This window comes from Acinonyx jubatus, chromosome B3 (assembly GCF_027475565.1).
Source record: "Acinonyx jubatus isolate Ajub_Pintada_27869175 chromosome B3, VMU_Ajub_asm_v1.0, whole genome shotgun sequence".
Taxonomy (NCBI): Eukaryota; Metazoa; Chordata; class Mammalia; order Carnivora; family Felidae; genus Acinonyx; species Acinonyx jubatus.
The window spans coordinates 30,765,619-30,787,285 of NC_069386.1; the positions used below are offsets into that span (position 1 = coordinate 30,765,619).

At 58.2% G+C, this 21,667-nt stretch overlaps 1 protein-coding gene across 1 annotated transcript; it reads right to left on the bottom strand.

Moving 5' to 3' along the window:
• Positions 1-998: 998 nt before the first annotated feature.
• On the bottom strand, positions 999-19,246 carry CSK (C-terminal Src kinase). Its single transcript, XM_027067779.2, has 13 exons — positions 19,106-19,246; positions 6,045-6,124; positions 5,590-5,703; positions 5,355-5,467; positions 4,759-4,978; positions 3,791-3,884; positions 3,538-3,603; positions 3,355-3,454; positions 3,163-3,253; positions 2,629-2,702; positions 2,334-2,529; positions 2,135-2,221; positions 999-1,871 (listed from the first exon to the last, which is right to left on the bottom strand). The coding sequence occupies exons 2-13, from the start codon at positions 6,057-6,059 to the stop codon at positions 1,689-1,691; spliced, it is 1,353 nt and encodes a 450-aa protein (XP_026923580.1). The 5' UTR covers positions 6,060-6,124; positions 19,106-19,246; the 3' UTR covers positions 999-1,688.
• Between the last annotated feature and the right edge of the window lie 2,421 nt (positions 19,247-21,667).

Below are 21,667 nucleotides of genomic sequence, written 5' to 3' on the forward strand. Positions count from 1 at the left end.
TGTCTTCCCAACTGGAAACTCCTCCAGGTCTATTTTGCTCATTGCTGCATCCCAGTCCTGGCACAAAGCAGGTATTCAAATGTCACTGAACGAATGGTCTGGTCTTAGAAAAACGAGCCTCGCAGTGTGCAGAAGGTACGGACTGGGGGAGGTGAGGAGGCTCCTGCTCTGGGCTGGAGGGCAGGGGTGGGGGCAGACACTGGCAGCTGGGCTGCAGGGGGCTGAGGAGCAGACACGAGGCACACTACAAAGTCAGAACTCCCTGGATTTCAGGTCCTGCTGGCTGGGACAGGGCTGAGACAGGGTCAGAGCCTCAGCTGCCAGTCTCAGGGAATGAAATGAGCCTCCCCCAACCATTATAGCTTCCGCACTGACCACAGCACCCGGGGAACCTGAGTAAGGGGAGGAAATACGGTGGCTGGTGCTCATTCTCCATCTGTGGCCCCCCAGGTGGGGTGGGGAAGCCCCCCCCACAACCTCTGTATCCTCAGGCATGGGGCTGGGCACACGTGAAGGGACAGGGCAGCGCTATTACATTGTAGGTGAGTCGTGAGAACCACCGGCAGCTCAGAGCCTCCCCCTCCCTCACTCTCCAGGGTCAGGAGACATTTGATGCAGGAGACACGTATGTTGCCTCCTACCAGGGGGACCCCACTTCCACCCAGTCAGGCTCGGCTTCCGCCCTCCTTGTGCTTGAACAACGTGGCAGCCGAGGTGGCTGGGACCCTCAGACCTTACCCTGTGGACGGGGTCCCAGCAGGACGGTGGGGGAGGGCGGGTGGCGACAGCTCCCCCACGGCAGACACAGGACACTCGCTCGTGCAGCTGACACAAAGCGGCGGCTACATCTCCCGGCCGTGCTCCCCACCCCCCTCCACTCCCAGGGCAAGCACAGCCCCGCTCACAGAGACAGGGGGATGGACAAGATGGCACGGGGACAGGGGGCCGGGCGGGACGGGCAGGCTCGGCGGAGGAAGCGCCGAGGCCGGGCAGCGGAGTCCTCATGGAGTGGTTTATTACGATTCCATCTCACAAGGCAGGTGGGTGGGCGGCAGCGGCACATGAACGAACTCCAAGCCCCTGACAGACGTCTGCCTCGGGCGCATGCAAACAGTGCAACATGGTCAAGCGCAAACACGGGCGACCGAGGCGACACGGGACACGGCACACGGAATGGGGAACAAGGCTGGGGCGATGGGTCCCCAGAGAGGGGCCTGGTCTCCCCAACCCTCGTGGGCAGGACAGGAAAAATAAGATTCGTACTTCTTGTAAAATGCCCATTTGCTGGGTACTTTCTTTCTCCTTATCTTGAAAAATAATAAAAAATAAACACGCAGGAAAAAAATCTCAAAAAAGGAAAGGGATAAAACTCTAAGAAGGCGAGAGATGGGAGGCCAGAGGGAGCCTGACCGCGGTACGGGGGGCGTCTGCCTCACGCTCCTCAGCCCCCTCCCTTCTTGGCCCCTTCAGTGGGGCTCCTGAGCCCCACAGGTGGGTCCATGAGAAAAGGTGCCAGGCCCAGGCGGGGTCTCTGGGAGGCCAGAGGGGGCGCAGGCTGGGTCAGAGGAGAGAGGCCCGCCGGCCCGCTGGGCTCAGTTCAGGCTCGGGCCCGGCAAGTGGGGGCACCGGGTCCACAATCTATCCAGGTTCAGTCCCCGCAGGCCCGAGACCTGGGCGGCGGCTGGCGGTCACAGGTGCAGCTCATGGGTTTTGATGTGCTCGAGCTGCTCCCGGAGCTGCAGGAAGGAGGGCCGCGTGGCGGCGTCCAGGTGCCAGCAGCTCTTCATGACCTCGTAGACCGCGGGCGGGCAGCCGTCCGGGGCGTCCATCTTGTAGCCCTTCTCCACCCGAGGGACGACGTCCTTCAGGGGCTGTGGGCGGGTGGGTGGTATAAGTCCACACGGGGCCTCACCCCCAAGAGGACCCCTACTCAGCTTCGGGGATCCCCTTCAGACCTGGGCCTCAGAGCCTGGCCCAGGACGTCACCTGGAAGGTCCCAAGGGCAGGCCTGTGGCTTCTAGGCCTCAGAATGGGAGGCAGGGCCCGGAAAGGGCCCCCTCCCCTGCCACCCCCTCCCTTGCTCTAAGCCTCACCCTCAGCCCCAGCCATGCCCTGGCCCCAGCACCCAACTCACAATTCTTGGGTAAGGCACTCGCCCAAAGGAGTAGATTTCCCAGAGAAGGATTCCGAAGCTCCACACGTCAGACTTCGTGGAGAATTTCTGCCACGTAGATGGGAGAAGCAGTGTCAGACCCTGGGAGGCTGTTGGGGGAAGGGGTGACCCAGGACCCCCATCCACCGCTCCTCAGGCTCTGGGGAGAGGCCCGCTTCACCTTCTCTCTCAGGGCCTCTGGGGCTGTCCACTTGACTGGTAGCTTGCCCGTGTCCTGGGTGCTGGAGGCCTCCTTGGTGAGGCCAAAGTCGCTGACCTTGGCCACGTTGTCCTCAGACACCAGCACGTTGCGGGCAGCCAGATCCCGGTGCACGAAGTTGTTGCCCTCCAGGTATTCCATGGCCTCACAGACATCTCTGGGACAGAGCCAGCCACATGTCCCCTCAGACAGGGCTCCCACGGCAGCACGGGGTCCGCCCCCCCCCCCCCCCTCCAAAAGGTGCTGCTTCACTCACAGTGAGAACTTGAGGAGACAGTCTCCGCCCAGCACCGACCGACCTCTCGACCTCAGATAGTCCACTAGGCTTCCCTGGGGTGGGACAGACAGACCAACCGGCCCCACAGGTCAGACTTGCCCTCCAGCCCTCTGGCATTGTGGGCTGGGGCTGAGTAAGCACTTGAGGGATATACGAGGGGAGGGAAGGAGCAAGGAGGGGTTGGGGTATCACTTCTGAATATCAGATTCTATAAGCTGGACACTGCACTCAGCAGTTTTCATGCATAAATCTCTAAGGTAAACTGTGTTACAATCTCCACTTCACAGATGAGGAAATTGAGGCTTGGAGAGGTGACACAACTTGTCCTTGGACATAGGGAATAAACGATGAGTCAGGACAAAAGCTGAGCCCTGCCTGGTGACTTCAGAGCTCAGCTGTGGAGAGGGGCCTGGGGGAGCAGGGACCAGAGGACGTGGTGAGGGGTTTGGGGCAGTTGGAAAGCCCAAGTGTTCAGCTCCGGAGTGGGGATGGGATCTCGGGGCAGGTGCACACCTTGGCCATATACTCAGTGACGATGTAGAGCCCGCCCTTCTCTTCCACGATCACGCCCAGGAGCTGTACCAGGTTGCTATGCCGAAGTTGCCTAGGGCAGGATGGCGTGCTCAGAGCCTGCCAGTCAAGCCTCCCCATCTCTTCCCCATCCCGGGGAGGTGACCTCCGCACCCACCCTCGGCCCCGACTCACGTCATGACCGAGGCTTCAGCCAGGAAGGCCTGGGCGGTGGCGTCGTTTTTAATGCACTTGACAGCGACTTTGTTCCCTCTGTAATCACCGAGCATCACATCTGGGGGAGGAAGATTGGAGCTTGTCCCCCAGACTCTCCACGGGCCCTTGGCCCTCCCAGGGCTGCTACCCCCTCCCGCTCACCTCCAAACTCCCCCTTCCCGATGGTCTGGAGCAGCTTCAGGTCCTTCATGTTCAGTGCCCAGCCGCCTGGTGGGGGGGAAGGGTGTCAGTGAGAGGTGAAGCCAGGGCAGAGCCCACGGCAGACACAGGCGGGACTACGTGTGTGGAGTGCCCTGGAGGTATCCAGAGCCTCTGGGATGGGGGCAGTGCCAGGGAGCCCGGGTGGGAGGAGGCAGGCAGGCCAGCGAGGACTGGGGGCAGGGATGGCACTCACTGCGGAAGAACTCATCCTGGGCCGCCACCGTGCCCTCCATGACTTTTGGCTTGATGAGACGAGTACAGAGTCCATCTGCATCTGAGGTGTAGTGCTGTGGAGGGCAGGACAGGCACTCGAGGGCCAGCCCACCGAGCGCCAACAGCTCACATGCACTGCCCGGATCTGACCACCAGAGGGCGGCGGAGGCCGATCCCACCCAGCCTGGAGCGGCTTTGCGCTGGGAGGGCTCCTCATTTCCCACAGGGGAAGGGACGAGGGCGGCCCAGACTCAGATCCGTGACCCATTTCCCATGCCACCTCACATCCAGGTGCTGGACAGATAGCGGGCTGCTGCTACCACTCCGGGCCTCACCAGTATCCCGAGGCAGAAGGTAAGCCCTGGCTCAGTCCGTACATACACTAGCCTCTAGCCAGATGTGGCCAGGACCCTCCCAGCCACAGGCCAAGCCAGTCTAGCAGGGGGAAGGGAGCTGAGAGTGCACGCAGGAGACATCTGGGAGACTTCTGGGGCTACCAGAAGCGAGCTGTGGCCTGAAGAGGGCTAGCAGAGTGGGCCTTGGGAGTTGCAGGGACACGCGGGCACATCCATGTAGGTGTAGGGCGCATCCATGTAGGAGCCTGGCAGACCCTAGCCATCAAGGTGTAGCTCATGAGGACATGCTTACATACACATACTTGGGCATGTAGTTCGGACTGCCTGGAAAGAGGCCGAGTTCTGGGATTAGACAGACTCAGATTCTAGTCCTGGCACCTCTAATTTATAACCATGTGACCCAAAGCAGGTCCCTTAACTGCTCTGACCCTTTGTTTCCTGGCCTGTGAAGTGGGGACAGTGCCACTCTCCCTGTGCTGGCATCAAAGCAGGTGCTTCATCAAGGCGTGAAGAGACACAGGCTCTCAGAGGCTGCACGTGCCGAGGCCACGTGGCCAGATGCGGTGGTGCTGTGCCGGGTGCCCTGGCTCACCTCCACCAGCTGCATGAGATTCTCGAAGTACACCTCCTCGTCAATGCTGAGCTTGCTGGCGTGGTACATGATGCGGTAGTGCTCCACCTTGCCGTCACAGCTCACGCACAGCGTGTAGTCCCCGGGGTAGTTGGTGCTCTCCCGCACCAGGAACAGACCTGTCTCCGGTGGGCACAGCAGCCGCTCTGCCTGCTCCCGTGTGATCTTGCCATGGAACCAGCTGCGGGAGGCCAGGCCAGGGCTCGTGGTGGCTCAAGGGTACTGACCCCTGCCCCACACATCTGCCGGGCTCCACTTTCTGAAGGCCCCCGGCTCTGGCTGACACTGCACCACGGCCCCCACCGGCTCAGTCAGGTATCAGAGGCCCTTATGTCCTGCCTCCCACCCTTCTTCCTTCAGTCCTCCTCCTGGGCCTGCCCCCCGCCTTTGAGGTCCAGTACCCACACCCTTCCCCTCATCTTGAGAAGCCTTCACACATTTCCCCCCCCCCCCCCACTCTTGCCTCTGTTTTCGTGAGTCTTCTAGGGGAACCAGGCCTTCTTGTCCTCTTTCCTCCCCAGACTGGGAGACCCCAACTGCTCCTCAGCAGTACTCACGGCATGAGGCTGAGCTTGGTGCCTGCCTTCACACCCTCCCGCTTCTGGACGTAGTTGGCTGGGATGATGCCCTCACGGCCCACCTTGTTCTTGGCTTTGTACCAGTTTGGGTCCTGGGGAGATGGAGGCCCAGACACACTCTCAGGCCCACCATACCCTGCAGGGGAGCCCGGACCCAGCAGGAACACCCGGAGGTGGGAGGGGGTAGGTGTGGGCACGTGAGGTCCCTCATTACCTTGGTGACGGCCACAATGGTGAGCACGTCTCCTTTGCAGAAGGGAAGGTCCTGCTCGGCAGTGCCGTGGAAGTTGTACTTGGCAATACATTCTGTACCGGACGGCCAGGCGGCCTGCGGGGCAGGCGGCAGGTGGGCAGGTGGAGGCAACCCGGGGCCCACCTCCACCCACTTGCCCACCCACTCTTGAAGTCACAGCCTCCTGGTTGGCCTCTGTGAGCCTGAGTGAGGTGCTCCTCCCCATGAGAACTCGGGGGGCCTTCCAGCTGAGATTCCCCCATCTCTCCCAGATCTGTACTCCCATCTTCAGGGTCCTGGGTCTAACAGCGCACCCTAGAATCTTCCCTTGTTGAAAGCCAGGGTTGGGAAAAGGGGAGCAGGTCTACGTGAGCCCTCATTCTCTCTCTTCTGCTCAGCACCCCCTCAACTGCCCTAGACCCCTGCCCCCATGGTACCTGTATTGCTGACATCTTCTCAGAAGATCTGGCGTCCCCGTGTCACAGGAAGGCCAACCTGTCACTTGGTACCATGAGAGCTGCAGGGAGAAAGGGAAGATTGAGGAGGGGTGTGAGGAGCCGGTCTCCCCGACTCACGGAGCTCCCACTCCTTCCCTGCAGCAATGTGAACAGGTACCAAAGGCCCCCAGAGCCGGAAGCTGGGCCAGGGCCATCCTCTCCAGTCTCAGCAGGCTGAGCGCACTGGATAGGGAGGAAGCAGGAGCACAAAGGCGGTGGATCCTCAGGGACAGAGGGGTCACCGACCCTAAGCCCGCAGGGGCCTCACAGCCCAACTGAATGGCCAACACAGGCAAAGGAAGCTCAGAGGTGAGCGGCACCAGTGCCACCCACCCCACGAGCCCCAGACCCGGATGTGACTTATGTGGTCTGTGGGGGAAGGGAGCCCAGGGCAGCTGTGTGAACCTGGGGAAGGTGCAGTGCAACCTGGGAAAGTCACTTGTTCTCTGTGGGCCTCATAGTTCCTCTGCCGATAAAAACGTGCCCGGGCAGTACGTCTACAGCCAAATGTACATCCCAGTCGCCCCACATCTAGGTGCACCCACAAGAGAAAACAGGGCTGGTGTCCTCTGAGATGGGCACGAGAGCGCTCACGCAGGATGACTGTAACCAACCTCACGCTGGGAACTGCCCAGATGCCCATCAAGAGTCAGATGGGTAGACTGTGGCACGGTCACGAGTGGGGCGCCGCATAGCAGTGGACGTGGATGTTCAAGAGCACAAGGACAAACTCCCGAGTAGTAGTAACCGAGACACCAGACTGAAGAGGACAGACTGTGTGACCCCGTTCACAATGAATATGCCACATCCACGGTGCACCATGGCGAGTGCCCTCAGGAGGGGGCGGCGTGACTGGAAGTGGGGGAGGGGGGTTCGCTCTGTGGCACCCTTATGATTGGCGCACTTTTTGGTGTGTAGGTTTACTGCAATAAAGTCAAGCCCCTCCAAAAAAGCTACCCCAGCCAATGCATACCCTAAGGGCAGTAAGCCAATCCGTCCCGCACATACTTTGCGGCCCCTGCTTCAAGCTCCCTGGACTGCTGGCATTTTCCCAAAGCCCAGAGCCCTTGTGTACCTGTCTCAGGAAGTAGACAGGCTAGGGCTCCTGTTCTCTTTTTACAGATGGGGAAACTGAGGCAACTGAGGTGTAGACAGGGCCAGTGACTTCTCCGTGGGTACAGTGTGTTAGAAGAACTCCATGAGCCCTGTTCCCAGGCTTATTTGACAGGATGGACCAGGTCTAGGGCCGGCTGTAATACCACCTTCCCCAGGCCAGGCAGTGGGAAGAGACGCCAGCATGCACACATCTTAAAGGGGTTGGGGTGTGAGGCAAGGCCTGCAGGGTGTAGGCGGGTTTCTTGGAGCCCCAGAGCCGAGCCCTAAAGAGCAGAGGGCTTAGACGGCAAGAAGGCTGGCCGGAGAAGGCGCCCCTCCTTGGTGTGACAGCTGAGCAAGGGTGTCCAGGCAGACAGGGACAGCCATGAGGAACTGGCCTGGCTGCAAGCTCGTGGGGAGGGAGGGTGGGAAGCAGACCCTGACCATCTGAGCACCCTACCAGTCTGCTGTCAGGGGACGGTTTGGAGGTGGGCCTGCCTGGCATAAACCCTGCAGGGTGGCAGGAGCTTCAAATGACAATGTGAGGAACCGGGGTTTGCTTCTGGGGACCTCAGCCGAGAAGCGCGCGGCTGAGGAGAGCAGAAGCCAGGGAGTGCCACCACCACTCCCAGGCCTCACTCCTGCTTCAAGTCAGGCAGACCTGGCTCTGTGGAGTGTGCAACTCAGAAGAATGACTCAACCCTTCTGAGCCTCAGATCCCTCGCCCTGAAAGGCCTCCCCTGCAAGCAGGCTGTGGAGGGAGAGAAGGAGAGCCCTGGACTGGGAGGGTCTGGCACAGGGCTTGCCATAAACCCCCTCCCTCTCCTCCAGACAAAACGGCTTCCCTTCCTCCCAGGGTACACAGTGCTTCTTGTCCCCAGACGCCAGCCCGTCAACCTCTGCTGTCAGCACAGGGAGACGGGGGCCCACCAAGGCTGAGCCTAGACACCTCCCCCCACCATCAAACACGTTCAGGTGACTGGGCTGGGGTCAGGAACCACCCGCTGGGCTCCATAAGCAGTGGTGAGCTGTGAGCTTGTCTTACCCCCGTTCTATAAAAGCGGAAACTGAGGCTCACAAGGTTGAACACCTTGTGTGAAGTCACACGGCTAGTTATAGGCGACAGGGTTCCACTGGGGTTGGCTGGGTCCTCGACCTTCAGGACTTCTGAACACGGGCTCTGCTAGCTTTCCACATCCCCATGCCTCCTCTCCCCACCTACCCCCCCACCTCCAAACTCGCCACCACTACGCCACCACAGAGGGTGTGGAGACTGTGGCACCGTTAGTCACCCTCCCTGCTGTCAGTTTGCAAACACTCCCTTCCCGGCCTGCAGCTGCTGCTGCTGCCGCCTCCCCACTGACTTGATGATAATAATAAAAATAATAACAGGCCCTGTTTTCTGAGCACTTATTCTGTGCCAGGCCCTGCCCTTGGCACGTAATGGCTCATCAAATCCTCTAACAACTGACGCTATTCTTACCCTCATTTTACCTACGAGGACCCTGAGCGAGGTCAAGAGGCAAGGTGGCCTTGCCTGAGGTTTATACCTCCAGTAAGCATCCTGCTCTGCTCAGGTGTCAGATGCCCGAGCCCCTGCACCATGCCCTGGGAGCATCATGCCCCGGGAGCACCATGCCCCGGGGCCACATTGGCCTAGAAAAAGGACAATGCAGGGCAGAAGAGAAGCAAGCGGTGCCCAGAGTGGGGACGAGCCCACCTAGAGTGGTTGGGGGCGGGGGGCGGGGCTTCCTTGAGGGGCTGGGCTCTGACAACCACAGATATGGAAAGCAGGGGGAGGAACTGACTCCTCTCCCCTTTTCTACTGGCAATGACTTTGGGACCAGTTTTTCCATCCATGCACTGGGGTAGTGATAACCCTGCAACACCTGGGGCTGCTCTGAGGCCTGGAGCTGCCGGGAGCCCACTGCAAGCCGTGGGCTCTCTCTGACAGCTCCTCTCTGGTGAAGTCACAAACCCAGGGTGGCTCAGTAATCTCCCTCCTTAAGGCCCCGAGGGTCCAGGGGCCATCCTCCTCCAGGTTAGAGACTAAGAGCCAGAAGGGCTGGAGGAACCATAAGGAACCTAGGCTTCTAGTCTGGCCTGGGCTGGGCACACAGGGGTCCTTTCTGGGTTATGTGAACCTGCTTTCAAGCTGCTTTGTGGAGTCAGAGGCTCTGAGTCCTGGTCCTGGCTCTGCCACCAATTTGCTGTGTGTGACCTTGGGGTAGTCACCTGGCTTTTCTGGGACTTGCTGGCTCTCCAGCACCTCCGCCAGACCTGTGTCCCACCTGCTGTTTCCACCTCCCTGCCTATTGCTCCCTCTCTACTCCCTCTCTCTTCTTTGCCCAAGGAACCTCCTCTCAACCTCCGGGATGCAGTTGAGGAATCGCTTCTGTTTCACATGTGCCTAAAAATCCCTGTGGAACCGTTTGTGGTAGCAAGAGACTGGGAGACAACCTTTCATGTTCATCAGTAAGCGATCAAGTAATAAATGGCCCGATATCCCTAAAACGTAATGAAAATTCCAGCGGTGACAGGGCCCAAACAGAGTTTCAGGTGCTGACACAGAGCACCCCCCAGTTCAAGTCGCTGAAGGAAAAGCTGCTGGGGGGAGCGAGACAGTGACACGGCTTCCAAAGACCACTCCGCAGATTAATCGAAAGAAAAAGCACCTGCACAACAGGTAGGTCTGACAGACACCTTGTTAACCATGCGATCGAATTCATAAGCATCACCCACAGTGAGAGGAACAACACAGAGTGGAGCGCCCCCTGCTACGACGAACGGAGGAGGTCCCTGGGCGGTATTCTGGCAGAGCCAGCTAACACGACTCACATCAGGAAGGTGCAGTCAGGCACAGCCCCAGCAACTGGCTTGGACTCTTGAAGTAAATGTCGCAAAAGACAAAACAAACAAACAGAGGCTGGGGAATGTTCTAGATTAAACAGAACACTAAAGAAATGGGACAAAACAACAATATGGTATTCATGTGAGGTGAAGGAGGTGTTAACTAACCTTACTGTGGTTAACTGGTTAGCAATACAGGTACACCAAATCACCACACTGCACACCTTAAACTTATGCAACATCTTAAGTCAGTTACACCTCAGTAAAGCTGGAAAAAAAGGAGAAAGGAACATGACAACAAGATTCAATGAATGATCCTGAACTGGATTCTGGCTCAGAGGGAAAAAATAGTAGCTATAAAAATCATTTGAGGACAGTTAGGAAAATGGAAATGTTAGGTAATATTATGGAATTTTAATGTTAATTTTCTTAAGTGTGATCATGGTGCTGTGATTATGTAAGAGGTGCACGCTCAAGTACTTAGAAATGAAAGATGATGCTCACGCTAATGCTCAAACTGGCAAAAAACCACATATACTCACATGTGTAGGTATACAAAAGAGGTACCGAGCACAGCAAAATGTTAAGACTTGGTGAATCTGGGTAAAGGATACATGGGTATTCGTTATACTATTATTTCAGCCTTTTCTTTTATTATTATTGTGTTTTTGTTAAGTCATCCCTACCCCCAACGTGGGGCTCGAACTCGCAATCCCGGGATCAAGGGTCGCGTGCTCTACTGACTGAGCTGGCCTGGGGCCCCTACTTCAGCTTTTTAGGAGGTTTGGAACACTCCACGTTTAAAGGCTGTGACAAAAGGCAAGGGGCAGGACACCCATCTTCCATGTTATGTTAAAAGTTGTGTTTTTTAAGGGGACACACAAGTCATTCTGTAACTCAGACATGCACAGATTATCTTTGAAAGAGAAAACAGGCAACAGCAGTTGCCTCTGGGGTAGGAAGGGGGGAGTCAAGTTTAAGGGAAAATTACTTTTACGGTGCATTTGCTATTTTGTCCTTCTTGATTTTTTTTTTTTTAAACCACATGTATCTATTACTAACGTCCCCCTAAAAGGAAGATTGAAAATAAATCACTTTTTGAAAACCACCCCTGCCAGGAGCATTCCTTAGTTCCCCGGCTGTGCTGGCTGCTCCAGGCCTCTGCAGCCTCTCACACATCCCTGCGCTCCAGTGAGAAACTCACTGATCCTGGCCTGGGAGCTCTGCAGGGGGAAGGCCGGGAGCTGACTCATGTCCCCAGCAAGGGCTGAGCCCAGAGTGGCAGCTCAGTGAATGAGTGCTGAATGAATGAATGAACCAACAAAGGAAAGGAGGAAGCAAGGCCGGCTGCATCACACCGAGGTCCCATAACTGACGGGACTATATTTAACCCCAAAGGGACAGCAGCTGTCACCACACCCACAGAGGACTAGGGGACAGGGGGCTTGGAACTCTGTGAAGTCAGCGTTTCACTCTGACTTCCTGCCCCAAACCCTGCTCCCAGCAGTCCTTGTGCCGGGGTCCCGGGAACAGGCCGGGCATTATGCCCAAGCACTGAGGTCAGCAGCTGCAGCCTCAGGCAGGCCTTTCTTGGTCGCCCAGGCTGGTGGGGAGGGGAGAAGAAAGGAGAACTGGGAGCCCAGAAACTCCCCGGTTGCCCTTTCCCTGCCCTGGGGGCAGCTGTAGCCCTCACAGTCTATCATGTGTCCAAGGCCGGGGCAGGTCAAGGGGCTCCTTGCCCTGCCCCCCTCACCAAAACTCCACTGCCTAATGGGGCGTGGGAGCCTTCAGTAACTGTTTACACCCATCTAAAAATACCCACCGAAAAGGGAAGTGCACAAGGGACCCTGTGGCCCCCAGAGACTTCGGTCCTGCCACAGGACCCAGCTGGAGTGTCTGGGGGGGCAGGGGTGGCCACCAGAGCAACAAGCATGTTCACTATGCCTTCTCATTCTTTGAGCCAGTGTTTCAGGAGCCTCCCTGTGCAATCAGCCCCTTGCCTGGTGGGCCAGGATGGACAGGAGGAGGAAAGGGCCCATGAGACACCAGGGGGCTCTGAGAACTCCACTCATCTGTCTCTCTTCTGTGCCCGGCCCAGGGCCACCACCAAAATGCAGTCCTGCTTCTGTCCTCTTGGCTACCAGACGATCACGGCCAGGTATGCTCAGTGACCCAACAGACAGGAGAGACAGGGGCAACCCGGGAAGGCTTCCAGAAAGAAGGGGAGGGGAAGTGGGAGGATTTCAGTGAAAGCAATTGGGAGGGGGGTGTGCTAGACCAGACCAGAATTAAGCTTCCAAAACTGGGATACAGAGGGAGTTAATTAAGGCAGAAAAAGGCTCAGGGTGGGGGTCCACATAGGCTCTGAACCAGCCCGGAAGTTCTGATCAGTCACAGGACAGATAATAAGTAAAACTGAATTTCCGATGTGGGCACGCCCCTCTGAAAGAGCAGTGCACCTGAGGAGGGTGGGGCACCGCCAGCAGTCAGGCTGGTTTGGCAGCAGTAAAATCAGCCCCACCTCTAGTTCTGCAAAGGACACTTGGGCTGAAGGCACTGTGATGCTCTCCCCCTCCCACCCCCTGCCACACACCAGGCTGTGGGGCTGGAGGGCTCCCACTGACCCAGGGAGGCAGTCCAGAGCGCTCAGCATACCCACTGCACATGTCTCAGGGTCAGGCACTGCAGAATTGGGCACAAGACCCTTGGAGATGCCTAAACCTCCTGGGGGTCAGGAAAGGGCTGAAAGGATGGCCCCACTTCGACTCCAGAGTGTGCTGCCTGACCCTCCCTCTGCCAGCCACGGGCCTCCCTCAGCCTTCAGCACCCCTGCCCCAAGGGTAGGGGTGAGTTTAACGGCTGACAAATGTTTAAAACTAAATTACAGCAACTCACTGGCTTTTTCCTGCCTCCAGTGGCTTGTGGGACCGGAAATCCCATCTAGTGGTTTGGGAGAGGTGGGGGCTGGAGTCACAGAAGGCTAATGGGGAGCCTCCTCCCCCAGGCACCACTGCGGCCTGAGACTGACACTCCTGGCCCAGAAAGGTTTCTAATTACCGCTCAGGAGCCTAATTACCTACATGCACTGGGCAGCAGGGACTTGGGGCTTCCCCAGGGCCCTAACACAGGCCTCTGTTCTCCTGCCCCCAGCACAGGCTATAGCCTTTGCGTGTCCATTTGCCTACATTTACGTATAGCCTCTCAGCACTGACCTCCAACAGACACTTAACAATGATGAGTGTTAGGGGCCCCTGGGTGGCTCAGTCAGTTAAGCGTCCGACTTTGGCTCAGGTCATGATCTCACGGTTCATGGGTTTGAGTCCTGCGTTGGGCTCTGCGCTGACAGCTCAGAGCCTGAAGCCTGCTTCAGATTCTGTGTATCCCTCTCTCTCTGCCCCTCCCCAACTAGCACTCTGTCTCTGACTCCCCCCTCCCCCCAAAATAAATAAAAACGATAAAAAAAAATGATGAGTGTTGGCCCCTACCTTGAAGCCTCCTATGCACATTACAGGTGGGGGGGACTGAGGGCCAGAGGCCCATGAACTAACAACTTTGGCCCCCAGATTCTTGGTCTCTCCGTCTCAGAACTGGGACCCACAGAACACAGAACTCAGAAGGTAAAGCTATGGGGGCCCAACGCGAAGGACTTCCGGTCTTGCTACCCACCTGAGGGAGGAACCTCCTCCCCTAGCAGGATGGGCTGTAAAAATGAAAGTATGAGATAAAAGCCCACTGACCCAACCCTATGTTACTTACTTAATCCTCAAAAACCCCCGTGAAGTTTTACTGTTGATCTCTGTTTGATAGAGGAGGAACCAGGCTGACAGGACACCCACCTTTCAAGGGGTAGAGCAGGGATTTGAACTAAGATCTGTCTGAACTTGGTCAAGAGAGAAACCTCCAGCCTTTCCTTGGGTAGGACGGATGACACTCGGAAAAAGGGCAGCTAGGTGAGAGCGGGCGGCTGAAGGCAGGTCTGCCTAGAGCTTGGCCTTCCTGCTCTGGGAAGCAGAAGTTACATGGGTGCCCAATCCTTGCTCGTCTGCCATATCCTGCATCGCACAGAGAGGCCAACAGTCTGTCCATAGCCACAAAGCAACTAGAGAAGCCAACAACTCTAGGGAAGGCAGAAGCTCCAAGCGAGGAACTCAAACACTTCTTGATTTTCATGGCCTTTCCCTTCTAGGAAGCCCTCCTGGCTGCTGCAGCCTACGCAGCTCCCCGGCTTCCGAGCTCCCACCAGCCCTGCCAGGAAGTGGAACCACAGGCCTCCCCTGACTCCTCTCTGCGTCTCTACTGGCCAGCAGGGGGGCTCTCAGGGTTTTCTTCATTCTGCCCTCCAGTCTCCCTGCAGCGTGGACAGCACAGGATGACAGCATAGGATGACGGGGCCTGGGTAAAGACCAGGTGTGGGGCTGGACAGGGCTGAGAAGCAACAGCCAGGGTGGGCAGGCGTCAGATGACACCCAGGTTCTCACCTGCCCACAAGGCTTCCAACTGTGCAGAGAGCAGCACAGGCAGGGGGGCGCCTCTCTTCTGCTTGTTCCTGCAGCTCTGGGCCCAGATCACACGGAAGGGGCGGGTGTGGGGGGGAGCAGGGGGACGGAGGGAAGCTGCGGTTGGAGGCCCAGCCCCGCTGAGGCGTGCACAGCTAGTGTGTGATGAGAAGCTCCTCTCATCACAGTACCTCAAAACCAGGAAGAGAAACTGAGCAGGCAGAAAGGGCAAGCTAGGCTGTGTGGGGCCCTCAGGTCCCTGGGGGGCTGCCAAGGGGCGTTCCGGGACAGTGGCTGGACAAAACATTTCCCCTTCTGGGCCTCAGTCTCCCCACAGGAAAAATGAGATTCTCTCCCTGGTCCTGCCAGCCTGCCTGATTGGTGCAGGCTGCATCATGCCGATAAGACAGACGCCCCCGGTTGGTGGAGGACTCCTGATCCCCCCAGTGGGCTCTGGCCTCTCCTGGGAAGCAGGGGCTTGGCCTCTGAAGCTAGCCTCGCCCTGCTCACTTCTCCCCTCAGCCACACAGGGAGCACACTAGCTCTTCCTTCACCAGCTCTTTATTTTTAGGTCTGAATTTGACTTTAATCATTACTTAGCGGATTCTATTTCCAGCCCTCGAATGAAGGGACCCACAGGAGAGGAGGAAGGGAGGCAGTGCTCCCTGCCTGGCATGGGGGGCAGCCTGTTCCTCCACCCATCCTGTCCCCAACCAAGGCAGGGGGGAATGAGAAACACCCAAAGGGTTTGCCCCAGCCAGGCCAGCATCTTGCAGGGGACCCCACCCTGTGACCTCATCCCAGACCAAACTGTGGGACAGGAGGGCAGTTGTAATGCCCACTTCCCCTAAGCCAAGACCGGGGTGGAGGGAGACATTCCACAGGCAAAAGTCTAGTGGCTAGAATCTGAGGTCATGTGCCTGGGGATCTCTGTATTGAATGGCTCACCTGGGGGAGGGCCTCCCATGAGTATCGGGCTGCCTTAGGGTCATCTGGGGCTATGGTCTCTTAGGCCCAGGAGTGCCAGGTTAAGACTGATTTCCTCCTACTGCCCATGAGGTGGCCCCAGGAGGGTATTCCCAGTTACTCTGGTCTCCACAGAAGCAGAACAAGGGGAAGCAGGGGGTGTGCTCAGGTCAGACCCGGAACACCTGCCGAAGAGGAGGCCGCTAATGCACAAAACTTTCCCAGTGATTTGTGGACCATCCATGTTCCCTTCCAACTCCCATCTGGGAGACTGGAATCCCTGCCCCACCCCCACCTCCAGTTTTCTTCCCTTCCCCCCACCACTGGGAAAGGGTAGGGAGACGAGGCTGGCATGCTGTCCCTGGGTTGGGGCTCAGGATGCCTGGGCTCCTTGCCCAAGTTTTGGTTTTCCCAGGGAAAGTAGGCCTCTGTCTCCACTGGGGGAATTCAGGGGTGGCCTAGGAAGCAGCCGAAACCAGGGGCAGGCAGCGGCCGGTTTCTCAGAGGATAGACCTTGTCCGGTCAGCTCTGGTGCTGGCAAAGGGGGATGGGGAGGGTCAGGCCCCAGAAACCAACCAGCAGCCCATCTTCCCAGGGTCAGGTCCATGCCCAACCATAGCCCAGTACCTCAGGAACAGAGAGTTTCAGAAGGGTTCCATGGGCAAAGCCTCGCCCTGCTGGGTGGACCCACCAGCCAACTCTGGCCCAGGTGTCATCCCCACACGTTAAGGCAGCCTGCACTTGGGTCCCCTGTGAACGCTAACCTTCCCTTACAAAGTGCTTATTGGGGGCCCGGGGCTGCACCAGGTACGTTCTAAGTACTTCGGTTAGTTCATTCACACTCTCCTCAGATTCCCGTCTGGCCCAGGTAAAGCCATCCTTTTGTGTACATAAAAGAACCCCATCTCAGAGGGTGACCTGTCCAAGGCCCCTCCGTGCTGGCCTAAATCGCGCAGCTGGGCGGGGAACATCGGATGGGTGCCAAGCTGCCCACTCTTTCCAATACCCCAGGCTGCTTTGGGGCCTGTAGTAACAACAGCTATACCAGCGACAGATGGGAACAACAATGTGCGCGCTTAGTACGAGGGTTTGGGTGACGCTGCTGCAGCGGAGCTACTTGGAATGCGGTGTAGCTTCTTAGAGGTGAAGTTACACAGACTGAGAAAATGCCCAGAAACACAGAATGAAGCGAAAAAAGGTGTCATGGCGCGCATACTCAAATGACAACAGAGATGAAGTGGGGCGGGGGGGGGGGCGTGGAATCAGGAAGAGACAGGCAGGGAACTCTAAAATGCAAACGGTCACTGCTGGTGAAGAAATTGTGATTTCTGTTTTGTTTTCTAAGTCTTCCTATAGTGCTGCTTTGTCACTTTATGCATTAAGAAAGTAATCCGTATGTAGTTTTCCCATGAGATCAGACTTGGTTCCCTGGGACCCATCTGGCCCCCAGCTCTGGCCCTGATGTCTGGAACATCTTCTACCGTGGGATGGCCTTTCTGATATGCAACAGCCCCTCAGGGACCTCAGGGTCTCTCCCTACCTTCTCTTTCCCAGACCGAACACCTCTTTCTTTGGGGACTATGTGTCAAGGCTTTCAAATGCCTCAAAAGGTAGGGCCCAGAACTGGACGCAGGCCGTTCTGCCCAATCAGGCCAGCTGGCAGCTTGTTTGGGTGGCTGGATCACACTGTGTATCCTGGGCCTCAGCCCCTGCCTGTACTCTGGGCTGCTCAATGGTAGCTCAACCTCTTGGGGCCTGGTGCCCTCGGCAGTGGCCCCGGAGACTATCATCTGGTCCTTCCTTGCCCCTGACCCAACACAGAGAAAAGAGTAGCCACTTCTGAGAGGGAGGAAGGCACTAGGCTCACCAGATAAAAAACATATCTCTGCACATGTGCTAGCCTGAAGCCAGAACCCTTTTCTACAAAGGCCTTGGGACCCTGGAGCTGCACTCACACAGCTCACAGTTGGTATAAAGTGCCCAACAGTCAGGCCTCAGCCCCAGGCCCTCAGGCTGCAAAGGAAGTTAGGGCTGGGTGGGGGGCTGGGTGACGGGAGTCTCTCAGGCCCACCACATCTGGGTCCCTTCCACCAAGCATGTTGGGGCAACCGTTAAAAAACCCTACATCAAGAGCAGAGTCCTGAACAGGACGAAACCACCAGCGGCCCCAAGGGGGCCCAGACACAGCTCAGCATCCTCCAAGGAACCTCCTATCCCTCCAGGGAGCAAGAGGATCCTGCCACACTCCCAACCTTCCTCCTGCTGCCTTTGCCCTGTTCCTGCTGGGGCCCCTCCAAGAAAAGACACTGGGATCACCAAAGTGTGGGGGGCTCGAACAGGCCCCCTGGGTGTCCCCACTCTGACAATGCTCCTATGCCAAGGCTGTGGAAACAGGGCTCTCACCTTCCCCATCTGGATCCCATTCATGTTCTGAACTTGGCTGCTTCTGTGCCAGCTAGACCACATGTGTGGGAGGCTTGGGTCAGGACTGACTACCAGGTTGTTTCAACTTAGCGCCAGGGCCACACCAGACAAGGTGCCCCTCTCCCACCACATCCTGTCAGTGGGGCCCAGCCTCAGGCACCAAGGGGAAATCCCATGGGCAGTGCTGATGCTGCCTGAGCCCAGACCCAGGCAGAGCTGGGGCCCGAAGCCCTCTGCAGGGAAGCACGTGTTCACCCCACAAAGTCCCTTGGGTCAGGCTGGGGGCCTGGGTCCTTGGTGGGTGAAGGTCCCTGCCTGGTTTCCCTCCATCCACAGGAGTCCAGCTCTGTAGAGCAGAGGATGAACGGACAGACAGCCCGGCCCTGCTAGAGGCCTAAGGTAGCAACTTCCCCCTTTGAGCTTCAGTACCCTGGTCCACAAAATGGGAGGGGAGGTGAACCCCCAGTTAAGCTCCAAGGCTCTGGTGGCTGGACACGCCTCTTCCTGACACCTGGCCTGGGCCCTGAGAAGCCTGGGAGAATGAGTTGACTAGGCTGCCAGGAGGTGGGAGCATGGTCCTGATGCCCAGTGTCACGTCCACCCACACAGAGGCCCTGCCCAGTCTCCCCACCCAAGGGTCACAGGTCTCTTGGCTTAGGCCTTGTCTTCTGGGAGGCAGACAGGCTCAACCTCTGGCAGGCTCCAGGGAGGTAGCTGGGCCCTGGACTTCGTAGAGCCAGCCTGCTCCTCTCAGTGGGGGGAAGAGGGAAGGTGCAGGATAAGGCAGGCCAGGGAACCTGCAGGGAGGGCCCGGGCAGGGAATGGCAAAGTGCCCACTCTCCAGGGCCCTGGCCCATGCTGCCCCTCCTTCCAGGCTCCAGCCAGCCCCAACACGGCGGGGAAAGGAGGGGACAGACTCGGAGTGGCCTGAGACAAGTCTGTGGGGCTCACAGGGCAGTACCTCCCTGGTGAGCTCCCCTCCCAGTCGGGCTGACATCGACTCCCGGGAGAATTCGAACCCGGGAAGGAGGGGGTAAGGGAGGTGGGGGATGGGAGTGGACGTGACCGCAGCTGCAACGGAAGCAACAGAAGCGGGACGCGCGACCTCCACCCTCATCCCCTCGAGAAGCACTTGGACGCCCACCTCCTCCAGGCCCTCCAGGCACTCACCTCTCTCGGGGCACTGCGGTCTGGGCCACCTCGCTGCGGGCAGCATCAGCGGCCTGCGGGACGGTCCATGCGGCCAGGGGGGAGGGGAGGGGCGCAGGGGTCCCCGGGGGGTGCGGTACAAAGAGGTATTGGTGCGAAAAGAGGGGGAGGAGGGACGGCCAGACAGAGGCAGGGGGATGGCCGCGCGGCCCGGGTCGGGGAGGGAAGAAAGGCGGGGGAAGGGGGGCGGGAGGGAGTCGGGGGGAGGAAACAATGTAGCCGGCGCGGCCCCGGCAGAGTTCCGCTTCCGAACGCCGCCACCGAGGTTCGAGTTTGGAACGTCGCGCCGGCTGCCGGGGGGCTGCCCCGGACGCTGGATCGGGGGCCGCGGGGGCTCCCCGAGCTCCACGCCCCGGAGGCTCTGGCGGCCACAGGCTGGCTGGGGCGGGAGGGACGGCTGGCCGGGGGACGGCCCCGACGGCGGCGCGGCCGGGCGGTCGCCCCGCTCGGACCCCACCCCGGCAGGCCCCCCGGGCAGGGTGCGGGGTGGGGCGGGAGCGGGAGGACGGCGGCGGTGTCTGCGGCGGCGGCCAAGCTCCGTTTGCCCGGGGCTCCGCTGGGAGGAAGCTCGCAGGCCTGGCGAGAGGAAGCGCGGCCCGGATCCTCCGCCCGCGGCAGCGCGCCTGCGCGAGGGGGCCTGCCCGGCGCGCGGCGGGGCGTGGGCCGGAGGAGCGGCGCCCCCTGCCGGGCGCCGGGGGCACTGCGGGGGGTGTGTCCGCGCCCACGCCCTGCCCCCACCTGCCGGCCAGCGCTGAAGTCTCCCCAAGGTCCCTCCCAGAGGGCTGACCCGGCCGCCGTGGAGCCTGCTCCGAGCTTTCTCTGGGCGCAGACTCCCCCGATGTAGCAGCAATTGAGGCCTGACCTGGGCCTGTCTCCTCGGATCTCTTTGTGGAGAGTGGGCCTCCTTCGCAGCAGTAAGCATTCATTCAAAAACATTTCCTGGCTCTGACAGCGTGACGGGCTCTGAAGTCTACGAGTAGGGCCACTTGGTTACTGTCAGGGAGTTCTCCGTGGGATAACTCACAGGCCAACACACAAGTGCAAAGAAACAACTGATAAACGTGGAGACGTGGTGTACAAGGTCCACAGAAAGCAGAAAAGAGGAGAGGGCTAATGGGAAGAAGACTCCATAGAACTGGGACCCCAGGCAGGAGAACTGCATGAACAAAGGCAGAGAGTGGTGAGAGCCTTGACGGCTCTGGGAACTGAAAATAGCTCAGTATGGCTGCAAATTGCAGTGTGGCCTCAGGAGAGTGGTGGGAGACGGGGTCCCTGCAAGGTGCAGGGACGAGAGAGATCCAAAGAACTTTGTGGGACTTTGTTGCGCTTTGTTTTCAGCCTGGAGGCAATGAGGAAGTCGTCAGTAGCTTTGTGACCTTGGGAAAGCTATTGAAGCTCTGTCCTATGGTTACCAAATGGGGAAAATAATAGCACCAATTTCTTAAGGTTCTGTGGTGAGGAAATGAGTTAATTCATCTAAGGTGCTTAGTATGCAGCGGCTGGCACCTGATCAGCCCTCAGTTAAGTGTCACTGTTACATATCATGGTTAATGAGGAGCAGGGAAGTGGTCTGCTCTCAGCTGCAGGAGCAGACCGTGTGTGTGTGTGTGTGTGTGTGTGTGTGTGTGTGTGTGTGTGTGTGTGGCGGTGGTGTGGGGGGAGGTTAGTGATGGAGGAGAGACCAGAGACTCGGGTGTAGGTCGGAGGCATCAAGGCACTTCTTAGGGACAGGGCTGGGTGGGCAGAGAGGAGGGGCACTGTCTGGTGGGGGAAATGAGGTATACTGACAAAGACTAGTCCACCCAGACCTACGGAATGGGAGGGACAGTAACGGGCCCGTCGGAGAGTGGGCTGGAGAGAGTGTGGCTGCAGTTTGCATAGAGCCTCAAATGTCAGGAGCAGGAGTTGGGTGTGACTCCCCAGACAAACCACAGGCTGGCTCTGTGACGCAGCGCACCCCTGGGCCAGCTTCCCAGTGAGGGACTAGCTCCTCAAAGGAGGGAAGAAGTAGTCCCACTCCTACCCTTTGAGGAGACATCAGGTCCCAGAGATTGCTATGGTGTAATGCAAAACAAAAGCATGGATTGGGGGTTCAGATCTCAAAGTTCAATCTCAGCCGGGCCACTTACTAGCTGTGTGACCTTGGGCTAGTTACTTAAGGTCTCTGAGCTCAGTTTCCTCTTTTGTAAGATCAGGCTCAAAATATACTTCTGCTCATGAGAGATGCTGCAGATTCAGCAAGATAACAGCTCTAGGGGTGGGGTTGGGGAGGGTTCTCAGCTCAGTTGGTTTCCCTTTCTTTCCTCTGAGGTCAAGATGGAATGATAAAATAGTGCCTGATGGGGCCTTCTCTCAGCCTAAAGGAAGGCCCTTATAGCTCTGCAAAGGCTTCTGAAAGGGAGAAGTTGACATCTCCCCTCCTCTGATGGAGTCGGCTGGCAAAAGGGGAAGGGACTGTGGGCATTTGGGGGAAATGCTCTAATTCCTGTCCCAGTTTGGTTACCGACCCATCTTCCTTTGCCT

Excerpts from the sequence above, each read along its gene's own strand:
- CSK (XM_027067779.2), bottom strand. Across the intron at positions 5,468-5,589 it reads CCATTGTGGCCGTCACCAAG|GACCCAAACTGGTACAAAGC; the intron begins GTAATGAGGGAC and ends CCATCTCCCCAG. Across the intron at positions 4,979-5,354 it reads ACCAAGCTCAGCCTCATGCC|CTGGTTCCATGGCAAGATCA; the intron begins GTGAGTACTGCT and ends GGCCTCCCGCAG.